The 16,708-nt window shown below is 60.3% G+C and overlaps 6 protein-coding genes across 6 annotated transcripts; 4 read left to right on the forward strand and 2 right to left on the reverse strand.

The window, feature by feature from the left end:
* Nucleotides 1-535: 535 nt before the first annotated feature.
* PLICBS_006922 (uncharacterized protein) lies at nucleotides 536-1,893 on the forward strand (the record flags this gene model as incomplete). The annotated part of the gene is made up of 2 exons (XM_018320305.2): nucleotides 536-1,777; nucleotides 1,834-1,893. 2 exons carry the CDS (start codon nucleotides 536-538, stop codon nucleotides 1,891-1,893), a joined length of 1,302 nt encoding a protein of 433 aa, XP_018180202.1.
* An 825-nt stretch (nucleotides 1,894-2,718) lies between these two features.
* On the forward strand, nucleotides 2,719-5,052 carry PLICBS_006923 (putative ATP-dependent RNA helicase dhr2; the record flags this gene model as incomplete). The annotated part of the gene is made up of 1 exon (XM_018320306.2): nucleotides 2,719-5,052. One exon carries the CDS (start codon nucleotides 2,719-2,721, stop codon nucleotides 5,050-5,052), a length of 2,334 nt encoding a protein of 777 aa, XP_018180203.2.
* Nucleotides 5,053-5,236: 184 nt separating this feature from the next.
* On the reverse strand, nucleotides 5,237-5,695 carry PLICBS_006924 (acetate non-utilizing protein 9; the record flags this gene model as incomplete). Its single annotated transcript, XM_018320307.1, has 2 exons — nucleotides 5,237-5,380; nucleotides 5,486-5,695. 2 exons carry the CDS (start codon nucleotides 5,693-5,695, stop codon nucleotides 5,237-5,239), a joined length of 354 nt encoding a protein of 117 aa, XP_018180204.1.
* Nucleotides 5,696-5,946: 251 nt separating this feature from the next.
* Nucleotides 5,947-7,154, forward strand: PLICBS_006925 (uncharacterized protein; the record flags this gene model as incomplete). Its single annotated transcript, XM_018320308.2, has 2 exons — nucleotides 5,947-6,402; nucleotides 6,474-7,154. The coding sequence occupies 2 exons, from the start codon at nucleotides 5,947-5,949 to the stop codon at nucleotides 7,152-7,154; spliced, it is 1,137 nt and encodes a 378-aa protein (XP_018180205.2).
* Nucleotides 7,155-10,730: 3,576 nt separating this feature from the next.
* PLICBS_006926 (histone deacetylase) lies at nucleotides 10,731-12,227 on the forward strand (the record flags this gene model as incomplete). Its single annotated transcript, XM_018320310.2, has 1 exon — nucleotides 10,731-12,227. One exon carries the CDS (start codon nucleotides 10,731-10,733, stop codon nucleotides 12,225-12,227), a length of 1,497 nt encoding a protein of 498 aa, XP_018180207.1.
* A 705-nt stretch (nucleotides 12,228-12,932) lies between these two features.
* On the reverse strand, nucleotides 12,933-14,289 carry PLICBS_006927 (uncharacterized protein; the record flags this gene model as incomplete). The annotated part of the gene is made up of 2 exons (XM_018320311.2): nucleotides 12,933-12,977; nucleotides 13,048-14,289. The coding sequence occupies 2 exons, from the start codon at nucleotides 14,287-14,289 to the stop codon at nucleotides 12,933-12,935; spliced, it is 1,287 nt and encodes a 428-aa protein (XP_018180208.2).
* Between the last annotated feature and the right edge of the window lie 2,419 nt (nucleotides 14,290-16,708).

Below are 16,708 nucleotides of genomic sequence, written 5' to 3' on the forward strand. Positions count from 1 at the left end.
TGGGGCAGACACTGCCGCCGCCTGGGCTGCACGACACTTCCGTCGCCTGCGACGATTGATGCTGCCGACGACGAGACCCCGCTAGCCTGGAGGCATCCAAAAGTGCCCCCTTGCCCAGTCCGTACCCCGCCGCCTGGGCACTGGCTGCTCTCAGGCAGTGCCCCCTGTCGGTAAAGGGTCTCGGGTGCCGTTTAGGGGTCTTCGGGCATGAGCCACTGCGTTTTAGCTGGTGGCGTTCCAGGGCGTTGAGACTGGGACCAAAGGGAGCCGTGCCGAAGCCAGAACCGCCTGTAAGTACCTTACGAAGCACCACCACTGCTCCACCTCTCCAATCAAAGTGACCTTCTCCCGCCCGTCTGGCTGTCTGGCCGTCCCTTAAACTTCCAGACACCGCACCCCTAATAATACATCGGCCGCTCCGACGTTGGCAGTCGTCACTCACCCTCCTCTTTCTTTCTCCCTCTTCGTTTTCCAGCCGTCTTCTGCGTCCGCAGCACCTCTTCAATCGATATATTGCACTCAGCTCGACGACGTCATGAAGAAGTTTGGCTTCGGCAAGAAGGGCGGCAGCGGTGACGATGGCGACGACTCCAACCGCTCTGCCCTCTTCGGCCGCAAGAAAGCATCTCCAGCGCCACAGTCCGACAACCCCTATGCCCAGCAAGGCCCCGCGAGCGATCCATACGCCGATACCGCTAAGTACGCCAATATAACCCCCTACCAGCAGGCCCGCCAAGGCATCGGCGGTGGCCCGCGACCCGGCGGCGCTCCGGCTGGGCCCCCCTCGCATAGCGAGGCGCCTCGCGACCCAGACAACTACGGTTCTGCGCCGCAGCCGTCGGGCTATGGTGCCAACCGCTACGGCTCAGGCGGAGGCTATGGCTCAGATCGCTACGGAGGCAGCAGCAACGCCACTCCCACGGCTGGTGCTAGAGGCCCCGGTGGCTACGGTGGCTTCGGGCGGGCAAACGACAACGCGCCCGACGAGAACCGCGATGCCCTCTTTTCTGGTGCTCAGGAACGCCTCTCAAACAGAGCAGAGCAACCTCCAGCAGCCGCTACAACTGCCGCCTCGGGCGCGTATGGGCAATCGGGGACCGCTGGGGGTTCGTATGGCGGCTACGGCGAGCAGCGGGAGCTGACGGCAGAGGAGCAAGAGGAGGCTGAGTATCAAGCCATCTTGTCGGAGAAACGACAGGTTCAGCAAGAGAGCGCCGCGTCGGTCTCACGCTCGGTACAGATGGCCAGGCAAGCCAACGAGGTCGGACAGGCGACACTTGCCCGGCTCGGCGCCCAAGGCGAGCGACTCCACAACACGGAGAAGAACCTCGATCTGGCCGCGAATCAAAACAAGATTGCCCAGGACAGGGCGGCGGAGCTGAAGACACTCAACCGAAGCATGTTTGCTGTGCACGTCGGCAACCCTTTCACCTCCAAACAGCGCCAGCAAAAGGCTGACGATGAGGTCATGAACCGCCATCGCTCGGAGCGAGATCAGCGAGAGGCGACGCGTCGCGACGGCTACACCGCTAACCAACGCATGGAATCCACGTTCCGCGACATCAACTCCGCAGGTCGTCCTCGGCAGCAGCCTCGCAAGAAGGACTATGGCAAGTTCAACCTGGACGATGAGGAAGGTGCCGACGAACTCGAAGACCAAATCGACGACGGCATCACTGAGCTCGAGGGCCAGGTGTCGATGATGAACATGGTGGGCCGGGCCATTGGCAAGGAGGTGGACTCACAGAACAAGCAGATTGACAGGATCATGACCAAGGTATGTTCCGCCCGTGCGCTCTCGAAGTCTCGCTTCTTACTGACCTCCGGCGACAGAGCGATGCGGTGGACGACGCCACACGCATGAACAGGGAGCGGTTGGCCCGTATCCGATAAATTATTGAAACCAGCGCAGGCGCGGGAATTTGGGTGGCGCTTGAATATCCGGCATTATTGCATTGCGAGCAGCACAGACTCGCTTCCATGAAAGGCGTTGGTGACGGTGGCACTCGTTGTTTGGCAGGCGGCTCGACGAGGCTTTGAAGAGAAGGACTTGGCGTCAATCCGCTGCCTTACATGCTCCATGCCACCTACGCATAGCCTAACCAACTGTAATGAGGAATCAATTGTGAAGAAGTGGCGGGGACGCCGCTCAAGGCACGGTTTATGCTGGAGCGGGTCGTGCTCTTGGAAGGCAAAACGTCACGTCTCGGACGTCGACTCTCTTCACTGAAGCTCTCCGATCAGACTAGCGAGTGTCTTTCTTGTAGGCGACTTCGTACAGAAATGCACACTCGACAACAAAGAATCGCTTTGAGTGCCGAGTGGTTGTGATGTCGACATGTTCTTATGTGCATGAGGCTGTCTGCACGACACATTGTCAGGCAGATGAGTGGTGACATCAAGCAGGGTACAAGACTATGGCAATCTCCCTAGCATTTGCGCCAGCGCTTCCGCTCGCAAATGGCGAAAGTGCGACTCGGATACCTGTACGTCGGTGCTGATGTCGTCTCTGGCACGCCTGGGGGGGGCAGGCTTTCAAGTGGTGACCAAAGGTACTCGTACACACACGGCGCGTGGCGGGTCCACCAAGTACCTCCAATTCAACTAACACTTTTGCTGGTGACCCAGAATAATTTTCATGCGCCATCCACCACGCCAACTCAACTACGGCAGTCTCTCACGAAGCACGGCTCTCTCAACACATCAGCAGCGAGAAACATGGCCTCGGGCAGCGCAGAGCAGCCTGCCAAGAGGCGTAAAAAGCAGCAGCCGTCCAATGTGATCACAATCGGAGGCAAGGCCTTCTCCCTCGACAGTTACCTGGACCCAACCCCCAAGGCCTCCAAGACACCGCTGCCAGCGACTCCATCAGACTCGACCGCGCCATCGCAGGAACCATCAGTAGCCCCCGACAATGTCGCAACCGCAGAGACGAAGCGTGGCAAGCCACGTCTGGCCAGGCAAGACAAGAAGGAAAAGCCGCGCGCCAACAGCCACGAGGACCCGCAGCTGCTCAAAACGAGGAAGGACCTCCCCATCTGGCAGCATCGCTCCGAGATCCAGGCCGCGCTTCGATCGCGCGACAGCCACATCCTCGTCCTGGTGGGTGAAACAGGCTCCGGAAAGAGTACGCAGGTGCCGCAGTTCCTCTACCAGGAGTCCTGGTGCCAGCGCCGAAAAGTCAAACTGCAAGGTTCCCAGGACGAAGTTGGCGTCGGCGGAACCATAGCCATCACGCAGCCCAGGCGGGTCGCGGCGACCACCTTGGCCCAACGAGTATCTCGCGAAGCTGGAACGCCTCTAGGGAAGGGGAAGCCGGATGGCCTTGTCGGTTACTCGGTACGGTTCGACCACCAGGTCCCGCGAGGGACAAAGATCAAGTTCCTCACCGAGGGTACACTACTTCAAGAGCTCCTACGGGATCCGCATTTACGGCAATACAGCGCCGTGATCGTCGACGAGATCCACGAAAGGAGCCTGGATGTTGATCTGCTCGTTGGATTCCTGAAGCAGATCTTGATGGGAGACTTGAAAGGCCGAGGCGGTATTCCCCTCAAGGTCATCATCATGAGCGCTACTGCAGATGTCGATGGCATCCGGCAATTCTTCAGTGACATTCCGATCAAGGACGAAAGTTCAGAGCGCGTTCAGGTGCTTCGAATAAAAGGCCGCCAGTTCCCTGTCGAGGTAGTTCATGAGCCGCGGCCAGTCCCCGACATTCAAGACGCCCTCTTGAAACGCATCTTCAAAATCCACCTCGAGGAGCCTCTTCCTGGAGACATCCTTGCATTTCTCACTGGCCAAGAGGAGATTGAGTCGGCCCAAAAGCTCATCGAGGAATACGCCTCGACTCTCGCCTCGAATGTTCCCAAAATCAAGGTCTGCCCTCTCTATGGACAGCTCACAATGGAAGGGCAACGCGACGCCTTCCTGCCCGTCAAAGCGTCGTTCACGCGCAAAATCGTCCTGGCCACAAACATTGCCGAGACGTCTGTCACGGTTCCTGGCGTTCGGTACGTGGTGGACTGTGGCAAGGCCAAGGTAAAGAAGTACCGTCCGCGCCTCGGGATGGAGTCGCTCCTCGCCAAGGTCATATCGAAGTCGTCGGCGCTACAGCGAACCGGTCGCGCGGGTCGTGAAGGCCCTGGCAAATGCTTTCGGCTGTACACTGAGAGCACTTTCGAGACCTTCCAGGATGCGGATCTTCCCGAGATATTGCGCAATGATGTCCTCGGCGCCGTGCTGACGATGAAGGCGCGAGGCATCCACGATGTGTTGGCATTCCCTCTCATGGACACACCCGGGACTGAATCTATTGAAAAGGCTCTGCTTCACCTGCACTACTTGGGGGCCCTCGCCGACGACGGGGCCATCACGCCGGCGGGAGAGAAGATGGCGAGGTTTCCCCTACCGGCACCGTATGGCGCGGTCTTGCTGGCGGCCGCAAAGCCCGAGTTTGACTGCGTGATCGAGGCCATAGACATTGTATCCTGCATCACTGCCGGCGACGACATCTTCTTGCAACTACAATCAGAGGAGGCCCAGGAACAGGCGGGGACTCTGCGCAAAGAAATACAAAGGCGCGAGGGTGACATCATTACATACCTGACAACCATGCAGCGCTACACGGGAGAGAACGCCGACAGGACCGACTGGTGCAAGCAGAGGAAGATCAACCTGCGCAACATAAGACAGGCGCTCAACATTCGCCGGCAGCTCCGGGGCATGTGCCTCAAGGAGAAGCTGCTGGCGGAAGCGCCGCCGCCAGACCCGCAACCGTTCACGCCAATAGACCCCGAGAGGGCGGACATGGTCCTCAAGTGCTTCATGAGGGGCTTCGCGATGAAGACGGCGATGCTGGCGCCAGACGGCAGCTACGTGACGATCCAGGGCAAGCATGTGGTGGCCATCCACCCGGCAAGCGTCTTGCACGGCCAGAAGAAGGAGGCCATCATGTTTCTAGAGCACGTGTTCACGAACAAGAACTACGCCAAGAAGGTCAGCGCGATCCGGGCCAACTGGATCGTCGAAGCGATGGAGTCTAGATACTAGAAGGCGTTCTAATGTACAAGGCAATACTACTACAGTTACAATCCCACCCAATCCTGAAGCTGCAGGCCCCTCAATTGGAGCCTCCCTCCCCCCGATGCTTTTGTATGGCCTGCATCAGCTCATACAACTGCTGGATTTGCTCCTCTGCGCCGGTGCAGCACGTCAGTGTGATGATTCCTTGTGATTAGAGGTAATGGAAGGATGATGAAGAAGCCGGAAATAGCTCACCGCTCATCTTCTCGAGCTTTCCCTGCTCAATCTTTTCGCCAGCCCAAGCGTCGCCCTCGATCTTCTGGGCGTACAGCTGCCACTCGGTCAAGAAGCCAATCTAGTAGCCGCGGGCACCACGGTCGTCAGCCACCGCCGCTACCACCGCTCAGGAAGCAGACAAAGGCCCCGTAGCCGTTGGCCGATACGCGGGGATCAGACTCACGAGATGCGCCGGGTTGTCAATGTTGCGGTGGGCGCGGAACTCGGCCTTGATGTACTCGTCGCCCAGAACGCGCATGTCGGCTGGCAGGTGCTTGCGGTGCGCGCGCAGCAGCCGCCGGTAGAGCGGTATGGGCGGCAGCAGGGCCGTCGGCTTGGGCCGGAGCCCGCCCTGCGCCGCGGCGGACGCCAGTCGTGAGAGCGATTGGCGCATCGTGAGAGGGACCGTGGATGATGTTGGTGGTTTGAACGTCGGTCGGTTAAGCTGCTTGCTGCCCCCCGGCCGGCGGGTCGAGCTGCCGAAAATTCGGCCCCACCGACAGAAACAACACACCGAGACAGGCTTCTCACTCTTCACTCACATGCGCAAGCTTCGAGATATAAAACGCGAAACCTCTCAACTCACCTGCCACCGCTTTGCGTTCGCCCTGTCGCCGCGAGAAAAACTACCCACGCGCCGCAGCAATGGCCTTTTCCTTTGGCTTCTCGGGCGACGACATAGACGCCGCAGCGCAGCCTGTACCTGCGCCTGCGCCTCTCATCACCAAACCCTCAACCACCGCCAACAGCGCGTTCCCCGTCGCAGGCAAACCGCAGCTGCCGCCCACGCACCACCCCGTCGCGGACCTGCTCGCTCGGCTGCCCTCCAAGATTGCCTACGACTTCGTCGACCTGACGCTCGACGATGGCTCTCCTCTGCGCATCCCGCGCCGCGAGCTCTGGGACGTCCGCGTCCAGCTCATGGCCGAGGACGACGACGACCATGGCCGCGCGGCCGAGGGCCTGGGCGAGCACGACGTCAAGACGGGCGTCTACGAGGGCGGCTTCAAGAGCTGGGAGAGCAGTGTCGACCTCGTCAAGGTGCTGGCGTCGCAGAGCCATCCTTCCACATTGCAAGGCCGGCCCGTCCGCTCCATCGAGGTAAGCACCGGCGTGCTCCCGCTCATACAAGAGGAGAAGCACTCTGCTAACATTGGGCGCACGCACTTCAGCTCGGCTGCGGTACGGCATTGCCCTCGCTGGCCCTCTTCCAATTGTTCTTGGCCCTAGATGCCGCCCCTTCGCCGCAGCCCTTCACCTTCATCCTGGCCGACTACAATCCCTCCGTCCTCCAGCTCGTCACCTTGCCCAACTTCCTCCTCGCCTGGGCCCTCCACCACCGGCGCCAACAGCGCCCCGCCCTCCAGGGCGCCTTCTCCATTGACGGCGAACTCGAAATCACCCCAGACCTGCTCCAAGCCTTCGAGAAGAACTTGCAAGAGCGCAACGTGACCCTGACATTCCTCTCCGGCGGCTGGTCCCAAGACTTTGTCGATTTGCTCTACAGCCTTTCCGGAAGTTCCGTCTACGGCCAGTCTCACGCGCCCGGCGTCATTCTGCTTCTCGGGGCGGAAACTATCTACTCCCCCTTTGCCCTCGAGGCTTTCAACGAGACCATGCTCGCAATCCTGCGCCGTGAACAGGCTGTTCCCGCAGTCCACGCGACCGCTTTCGTGGCTGCCAAGAGGCTCTATTTCGGCGTCGGCGGATCTCTCGACGACTTTGTCGACAAGGCCCGCGCAAGGGGGGCTACCGTCACTAAGCTTCGAGAAGAGGCTGGCGGGGTTGCTCGCGGTGTCGTACGCTGCGATCTTCCTACAGCTGCGTCCGACGACCACATGGTTGATGGCTAGCGCGGCGCATCATAGAAGCAAGTTGAACAGACATTATGCCAGAAGGCGCACCATTTTCTGCACACCAAGACTGGAGAATCCATCACGACGCTTGTCCATGGGGTACTGCTATTACTACCGACCCCGAGGCAGCTTTGGGTATATCATGTTTACTAAAGCAGCCGAAACGCCAGAGGCATACCCGCCTGAGTCCTGTAACGCCAACCCACATGCCATCATGATGCGACGCAAAGTCGGTCACCCCTCCGCCTACTTGCTCTTCTTCTGGAACTTCTCCGTGCACACCGGACAGTACCACGTCCCGTTAGGCTCGCTCTTAAGGCCAACGCACGACCAATGAAACCACTCATAGGGGCAATTGTCGTTGTCGCAGGCCACCATATCCCCATAGCTCACGTTATGGCAAAGGCAGTAGGTCTTCTCGTCCCCGCCTTCCTCATCCTCGTCTTCGGCGTCTCCTACAGCCTCGTCGCCGTCGGCGTCTTTGCCGTCGGCCGCCGGCGTGCCCGCAGAACGGTTATCGGCACCCTCTTCCTCTTCTCCGGCGCTCATGCTCTCCGCTTCCGACAGGTCACTATCCGCCGTCGAAGCAGGTGAGTTTCGCGCCGACGCCTTCTTCACTCGGGACAGCGACGACTTGTTGGGGGCCTTTTTACGTGCTGTGGCAGTCGGGGTGCCTCGCCGGCTTCCGGCAGCTGAGCCCGCCTTGACCGAGCCTGCACGCGGACCAGCACTACCCGCCCTAACCGCAGCCCCGGCACCAGCACCCGGGCCCGCCTTGGAGATGCCGGGTCCCAACGATGAGTGTCTCGCAAGTCCGCTCGATGCTGCCGGCGCGTTTCCGGGCCCTGTGCTGGATCGGGGGCCGCGCTTGGTGGCAGGGCCGGCCGAGCTCTCGCGTTGTCGGTTGAGGATGATGCTCGCAGCCGGTGTGGCGGGGGCTGAAGCTGGGTGCTGGTTGAGCGTCTGCTGGGCTTGTGCCTGCCGGATGCTGGGGTGCGTGGGCAGGCGCGTGGTTGCTGGGTTCGAGGAGGCATGCGCTGGGTTCAGGGGCGAGGGGATAGGACCAGCGGCGGCCATGTGCGCGGACGGGTTGATGGGCCGGATCGACGGGGCGGTGTGGTTGGCGGCGCTGGGCCGGAGGAGCGAAGGCACCTCGTCAGGGTCGGTGAAGCCAGGCTCTGCGCGGTCGTAGAGCAGCTTTATCTGAACGTCGAGGCTGCGCAGATGTTTGTCCATGATGGCTTGTAGCCTCTGTGTGAGGGCGATCTTGTCCTGCGAGATCTTGTCGGCGCGAGCGTAGGCATCGCGGATCTGAGCACGCAGCAATTCCTCCTTAGGGTTCGCCTCGTGGCTCCCATTCGACTTGATCCATTTTTGTATCTTGCCGTCGCGGTCCTCGATGGTTCGGATGCACTCGTTGTACTGTCTGTCCTTGTCGGCGATTTCGTCCTGCATAAACCGGATCTCCTCGGGCAGATTCTGGACGCGGTTGATCCAGTCGTCAAGGATCAAGCCCGGGTCGAGGGGCTCGGCTTGAGGCATCCTCTTGACGAAGTCGATGGACAAGTCGTCTCTAGGCATGATGGTCAATCTTGGGACGGACCCCAGCGAAAGCGTCTAAAATCATGTGCAGGAAAAAAAAAAGGTGTCTATGGCGCCTGTGCGACAACGCTTGAAAAAGGCATAAAAGAGCAGGCTTGAGTGATTGTCGCGGCTGCGGGGAAGAGAATGTAGAAAAGTAAATAAAGAATCAGACAACGCCACGGGAAAATCGCGAGGCGGCGCAAGAATGGGGGCGGCGGATCGGCTGCCGATGGAGGCAGTATTGATGCAGGCTTCAGGGAACCCAGTGGAAGGAAGAATCCTCGGGGGCGTGTAGGTAAGACAACTGCAGCCAGCCAGCGCTGCTAGCGAAGGCTAGAAGCCCGTGCCGGTGCACCAGTGGGGGACGGGCGAAGGCGGTGGACGGGCCGCTGGAAGTGATGGGACACGCGCAGCGCCAAAGTCGCTGATTCGGTGCTGGCTGCGGTTCCCCCAGTGCCCAGGTGGGTGCTTTCAGTGAGAGGTCCAGCAGACCGTGAGCCTGCCTGCCTGCCCAACCTGGAGGAAGTGACCGACTGACTCTGCTCCACTGGGACAAGCCTCGGCCAGGCCACCCGAGGCTCCCCCGCGCCAAAGGTGCAACACGCCGTCTGCCTTGGAAGGGCAAGCGTATCCGTCCTGCGCGAGGCGTCGGTTGGACGGGGCGGTATCGGATCCGATGCGGAAACAGACGAAGCGCAAGCCGCGCCGGAGATGTTGTCTGGCAGATGTAAAGGACGCACGCCCTTCTCGCTCGAGAAGATGCAGGAGACGGGGAAATGGGTGCCTCCGACCTCGCAGCCGCTGGGCTGGATAAACGGTTGCCCGGCAGCTCGCGACGAAATGGGTGTGCGCGGCTCTCACCTCGAAGCAAAATGGTATGTGAGGGCGTCGCTCCCCGCGTGTCAGTCAATCTGATGCGTGGAGCGCAGCCTCTAAAAGAGTGAGGGTTGGATGGCGATGGGATGAAAAGATGGTGGAGGCGAACGTCGGGACGTTGCTGGCGAGGCTGCGGATGGACGATGCGCACGAGTATGCACGTCGTTGGAGAGACGCCCGTGATGCGAAACCCAGTGGCGATGACAGGCCAACTTTTTCTGCCCTTGGCCGGCCAGCGGTTGGATCCAGCCTTGCCTTGGCCAAGTCGGGAAGGCAGCCTCGCTGCCCCGCGGTGCCGGTTGGCTGTTTGCTCGTCCTAGTGCTGCTTGGGCCGCTGGGAGACTTGCTGAGAAACATATAGTATCAAGTGCTACTAGCCAAAACCCGTACTCCACAGCCGGCCATCAAGTACCTGTTCATAAGTCCCTTTCAGCTCCAGTGTTCCTTTCATTTGTCTTCGGGACGGCTGCCATCTCCTGGCCAGCAGGTACCGCCTGGTACGCAGGCAGTACCCACACACAATGAGTGCCGTTGCCCGAGTCTGGGCCCACAGGAAATGGCCACAAGTTCCCGTCTGCCGCCCCCCGAGCGAACGGTGCTGCCCCTCCCGCAGTGAAGAGACACCAGAGGACACAAACAGTACAGAGCAGTACATACAGGGCACTTCGTGCCTTGTGCGCTATGCTCGAAACCGGACTAGCGCCATCTTTGCGACTCCCAGGCGTGACATGCCCTGCTCTCTCACCTTCGCCATCATCTCAACTCACAACTCGCAACTCATATTTGTACCTGCACGATCAACCCCTCTCACCTTGCGCCAACGACTCTGGCATTCCACAGACTGCCGCTTTCCCTCCCCAGTTCTTCGCGCAACATATTATATACTGGCCAGGCACCGTCCAGAGTCGGCAAAGTCCCAGCCACCCGTCGCATCCGCCGAATCGCCCGACTCTTCTCATTTCATACGTCGGATCCGGCTTCATTGCGCTCAAGCTCCACATTCACTCCGTCACGCCCCGGCGCGGATAGTCGGCTCACGCCTCTCTCACTGACTACCCTTCTCTCCCCCCTCATACAGAGGCCCGTCCCGGCCTCTCTTCGGGCCCCGTGGCCATGGACATGGACGCGTACCGGTTCCGCGTGCCCAAGCCAAATTACCTCCCTCACAAGCTTGACGTGGACCGCAATGACTCTATTGTCGAGCGGTACGATGCGCCGCTTAGTCTGGCGGGCGAGCTGGACAACGCCAAATTCTTTAACAAGTGCAAGCGCATGGCCGAGGAGTCCGGCATCATCCGGCCAAAGGGCTACAACGTCTCATTTCACTGCAACCCCGAGATGGAAAAGCACCACTTCGGCGTTACACACCCTATGAAGCCGTGGCGCCTCACCCTCTCCAAGAGCCTCATCTACTCGTACGGCATGTCGTTCGCGATGGACAACTATGTCTCGCGCGCTGCCACCTACGAAGAGCTCGCCGACTTTCACTCCACCGACTACCTCGACTTCCTCGGCACCGTGCTGCCCGAACCCGTCCCGCGCGACGTGGAGAATCAGAATCCGGACCTCAAGTTCAACCTCGGAGGTAGCGACTGCCCTTTATTCGAGGGTCTGTACGATTATTGCTCCATGTCAGCCGGCAGCGCACTGGATGCGGCCCGCAAGATTTGCGCGAACCAGTCAGATATTGCAATCGCTTGGGGAGGCGGCCTGCATCACGCCAAGAAGGCGGAGGCGTCGGGCTTTTGCTACATCAACGACATTGTCATCGCCATTCTTGAGCTGCTGCGCCACTATCCTCGAGTCCTATACATCGATATCGACGTGCACCACGGCGATGGCGTGGAGGAGGCCTTTTTCTCAACAGACCGTGTCATGACGGTTTCGTTCCATAAATACGACCCAAACAACTTCTTCCCCGGAACTGGGGCCCTCGATGACAACGGCCCGAAGAACGAGCAGAACCCGGGAGCTCACCACGCGGTCAACGTCCCGCTCAACGATGGCATCACCGACGAGCAGTACGACATGCTCTTCAACACCATCATCAGCCGCATAGTGGAGAAGTTTCGACCCAGTGCAATTGCTCTCCAGTGTGGTGCCGACTCCCTGGCCGGCGACCGTCTCGGGCGCTTCAACCTCCAAGTCCAGGGCCACGGCGCGTGTGTAGAGTTTTGCAAGCGCATGAACCTGCCCCTCATCCTCTTCGGCGGCGGCGGCTACACGCCTAGAAACGTTGCCCGCGCCTGGACGTACGAGACTAGTATCGCCATCGGCTGCCAGGACAAGATCAGCGACGTGCTGCCCCAGCACACGCCGTGGCGCGACCAGTTCCGGCAGGAAACCCTCTTTCCCACGCTTGAGCAGATCCTCGGCGAGCCCCGGCAGAACAAGAACCCGCCCAAGCGGCTGCAGGACATCGTGAACCACGTCAGCGAGCAGCTGCGCTTCGTCCAGGCCGCCCCCAGCGTCCAGATGCAGGCCATACCACCGGATCTCGGGGCGATCAGGCAGGATGTGGAGGAGAGGATCAAGGAAGAGGCAGCCGAAAGGCACGATGAGCTGCGGCGGGTCAAGGAGGCCGGGGTCGCCACCCCTATGGAGTTTTAAAGGCTCTCGGCTAGCGGGCAAGAGGAAGAAAGCGGGCGACGGCCTTGAGGAAGGTGATGTGCTTGCCAAGGTACATGTCCTCGGGCAAGAGCGTACGGTAGATACCCACGGTTGTTGTATAGTCGCTTTTGGATAGAAACTCAATAATACGCATTGCGACCAGCGGTCAACTTGCTCAGGCCAGAGGATGCCGGTGAGGACAGACATCTGCGCACCTTCAGGTCGTCTTGCAAGGAAACCTCAGCGCATTCAGCGCAGATGGAAACGCCTCTTGTTCAACACCGCGGTTGGCTGTGAATCAAAGAAATGCGCCACTTTGAACCAAAAAAAAATATCACAAGACTAAACTGCGGCCGAGAAGTTATCCAAAATAATAATGATAAAAGACAAAAATGACGCCGCGGGGCATCTGCACCGACAAGGCACGAATCCCCAGAACGAGTCAGGTCAGCGCCGACGAGGGACGGGACCGGGTTGTAATAGCGTTGCCAGTCCGCGCCGTCTCCTGGCCGAAGAGTTCCCTCGTGGCCCCTTGTCCCCCAACTGCAGTATCAAAATAACACCCCATGGGGGTCTTGGCATCTCAACCTCCGCACAGGCACTCTCGATACCATGGCCCGCAGCCTCGGATACTCTGCCGAGAAGAATATGCACATGAAGATCCAGAGCGACACCAGTCAAGATTTACTGTCCCTTCCCCTTGCTCTACGAAAACCTAACAACGGCCGAGTCGCCTTTCTGCGCAGAGACCTAGAAGTGTGGTTAGAACGCAATGGCTCTTGTGTGCAGTTCCCGAATGTGCATTGAGGGCTCCACTTACCGTGCAGCCTTTCGGGTTGCCATTGGAGAAGTTGCCGCGGGTGACCGAGCACTGCTTGCTGCCATTGACCGTTACCGTCACCGTATAGGGAAGCACGGCGCTGCTGGTAGGCCAATTTGGCTGGAGGCCGATCCACGTGACGCCACTCTCATCCTGAGAAACACCCAGGACAAGGGGAGCCCAGTTGCCCACATTGGGCCGCGTGGCGCTCCCCCAGATGCAAGCCTCTTCCTTATCAAGACCCATTGGGTTGATATAGTACTGCGCCGAAGTCTTCTTGCCCTGCCAAACGTAGGTCTCGGACTGCATAGGGTTCGTGACCTCTACCGTGGATCCAGGCTGAGCGACGAAAGGGATAACCATATTCTCGGTTCCGCTGTAGTCGGTACGGCACGTGGAGACGACCTCGGAGAGGTCGTTCTTGATGGTGATGCCCCCGGCGCCCTTCTGACAGAGAGTCTTGACGCTCGGCCGACTCAGCTCAAGGAACCCGCTCTTGTTGCACCAAAGGCCGCCAACTGACTGTCCAGTGGCTCCTTGGGTCTTGGGCCACTGAGATTTCTCCCAGCCGGGAGGGCAGGCATACGAGCAATAGGTTTCCGGTTTGCAAGTGTCGCCGGCAACAAGAGTCTCGATGAAGCTAATAGCCGTGTCTTCGATTGGGTTGTGGCCTGGGCAATGTTGAAGCCCTGACCAGAGACCGGTTTTAAGCCAGTCGAGACCGACTGCGCCGTAGTCGGAAGGAAAATGGGAGCACTTGATTGTTCCACTTGGGAATTCCGCCGTAAGACCGGTTCCTCCATTGCCGGAACTGCTCGACTTGGCGGGCTTAGCCTGCGACGGGGCTGGAGGAGGCGGCTCCTTCTTGGGAGGGGGCGGCGATGGCGAAGGCTTCTCGATGAACTTGGCAGGTGCCTTGGACGTGGTCGTGGGCTCGGGCTTGGGCTCGGACGTGGTCTTCGGCGGCGGCGGCGGCGGCGGCAGAGTGGGCGTCGTCTCGCCAACAACAACGCACTCTCCACGCTCAATACACTGCTCAGCCTTGGACGCTTCATAGGGCTTTCCCGCCATCTCGTAGGCGGTCGCGGCAGCGACGACGACGACCTCCACTTGCTCGATGCGCTTGTCGACAACCTTGGTTCCGACGTGCTTTCGGGCGTGGCGGTGGAGGTGGTGGTGCGAGTTCGCCGTGGCGCTCGCCGCCAGCGAGGCCGCGAGGGCTAAGCCGAGGACGTTCTTCATTGCGATCGATGTCTGCTGCGATGATCAGGATCAGCAGGCCGGCTGGGACAAAAACTCTGCGACAAGGTGGTTTAGGGGTTCCGAAAATCGACTGTATGAATGGCAGGGATCGGGACAAGCCCAGTTGGACGGGGTATGCGCCGAAGAGGAAGGGCTTGTCCCAATCACGTTGCGGATTCGGGTCGTCGAGCCAAGTGAGTCGAGCCGGGAGAGAACCTACGTGCGTGTTGCTGAACCGTAGTCAATATGATACAATAGTTATATTGCCGTTGGTGTTGTTGTTGTTGTTATTACTGCTGTTGCGCAGCCGAAAGGCGAACGAGCGTGATGGAGCGATGGACCGGGAACAAAGGAGTGTAGTAGAGAGTCAAGACCCTCTGTTGGAAAAGGACACACCGCTGGGGGGGAGGAGAGAAACGAGGGTCGCGGGCTCAGCGAGGCAAAAGGGAAAGGGAGGGAGGAGTCAGAGGAGGAGATAAGATGGTGGTGAGAGCCCACAAGCTGCCCTGGGGGGGCACCCGCGAGGCCTAGTGGATTCGCAGTGACAAGGGGGGGAGGGAGGCAGACGCCGGGCTGGTGCCGCTGCTGCGCCCACGGGCGGCCGTGGGAAATTACCCCGTCGTCAGCCTTTTTTTGGGCGTCGTGATTGTTGTCACCTGAACCTCCGACACGCTACGAGCGCCTGGGCTACGTGCCAACGGCGGCTGGTGTACCTGACTGGCATGGGAGGCGACGGGCGCAGGCGCGCGTACCGACCGGCCCCGTGTTATGTACCGACCCTGCTCTACGCTGAGCATGCCTTGCCTTGCCTTGCCTTGCCTTGCCTTGCCTTGCCTTGCCTTTCCAAGGTTCCAAGGCTGCCTTCCCTCATACTGCAACGAGTGCGCCGCGGCGGCGAGCGAGGCCGATCGACATTTCGCTTTTGGGCCGGGTACTGGCGACGGCGACGCTGACGACTTGCAAAGCACCACCTCCCCCACTCTGGCGATGGAATATCTGTACGAGTACGGAGTATGTGCGGGTTGGTCTCGCGACGATGCGTGTCGTGCTGCGACTGGCCTGCCTTCTCTGCGGCGCAGACCAACCCAACGGGCTCGAAATATCGCTGCTTTGCGGTTGCTGCTGCTGCCACCGTCGCAGCCCACTTGTTCGCACGTCCACGCCGAGCCTATCGCGCCAAGCAATTCCTCACAGCGGCTGCGAGGCCGGCGGCGCCCGCAGGGACCACCATCGCGGGCTTGGTATCATGGCTCCCCCGTCGCGGGAGTGGACGAGAAGAGGCGAGGTGCGCATCTCCTTTCAGCTCGTTGCCGCAAGCGAGCCGCAGCGGAGCCAAGTGCCGACACCTGGAGCAAAGAGAGAGAACAAAGATCATTCACCAACGGCGCAGGCAGACAGGCAGGCAAATTACCCGCCCCCTCGTACGAGTGCCGGTCAGGTGGTGATGTCGACTCAGGCCAGGCAAGGGAAGAAGAGCGCGAGGCGAGCCGACAAACCGATGGGTCATCATCTAAAAGCCCGGCCAACGGGCGCGCGCCACTCCAGGGGCAGCGTTGGGCGGGAAAGGGGGGCGGGCGCCGTCGGCTGCAGGGCGTTCCTTGCGCTGTTCCTGACGCTAGTCCAATTTCGGACGCCTGCCCCGCAACAGGGAATGAACACGTCGCTTGGTGTGGCCGTCTCCCCCAGATTCCCCCTTGGCAAAGTGCTGTTACCAGGTTAGTGCTGCAACCTGTGCGCCTGAGCACTTCGTATTACACGCGGAGGAGGAAAAACGTCCGGACTTGGGGACTGACGGTGGTCCGTCGCAGTAAGACAGCCGTCCGCTGCTCGTCCAGCCCCCAGCTTGTGGCGGCTGCGAAGTGTACGTACGTATTGTACAGTACTGTAATTACCTCCAATTGCAGACCGGCAGGTCTCGGCATCCATGGGTCAATTTGCGCCGCCTGTTCCCGCCAAGTTGACGGCCGGGCGGCCGAGTGGCCCGGAACTGGTACGCAACGGAAGCCCGTGCCTGCGGCGCGTGCCCCGCCGCTCCAGCGATTCTGGCCTCGTCCAGGCCAAGGTTCTGTCCGCCGGGGCACGCACATCTTTGTGTCGCGCCATCAAGTTGCTCCCAGCCGCGCCCGTCGCACGACTTCAATTACAGCGACCTCGCCATCGTCCACAGCTGCCAGCGGCCGAACGTCATGGTTCTTCAGGTCGAGTGCCGGGCCGCTTCCTCGTGGCAGGGCAGCTCGACTCGTGCGCCACCCCAACCCCGTCGCACGGGGCTGCCAAGGAAGAAATCGGCCCCGTACGAACCACAATGTAAGTCAATAAACATCGGCCCAGTGCCAGGCAGGCCAGCGGGATACCCCCGGCGGACGTGCGTGGACAACAAGCCTCTCGGGGCCCGCACACGACCCTGGCAAGCACGCTG

This window comes from Purpureocillium lilacinum (assembly GCF_023168085.1).
Source record: "Purpureocillium lilacinum CBS 284.36 DNA, scaffold_5, whole genome shotgun sequence".
In the NCBI taxonomy this organism is placed as follows: Eukaryota; Fungi; Ascomycota; class Sordariomycetes; order Hypocreales; family Ophiocordycipitaceae; genus Purpureocillium; species Purpureocillium lilacinum.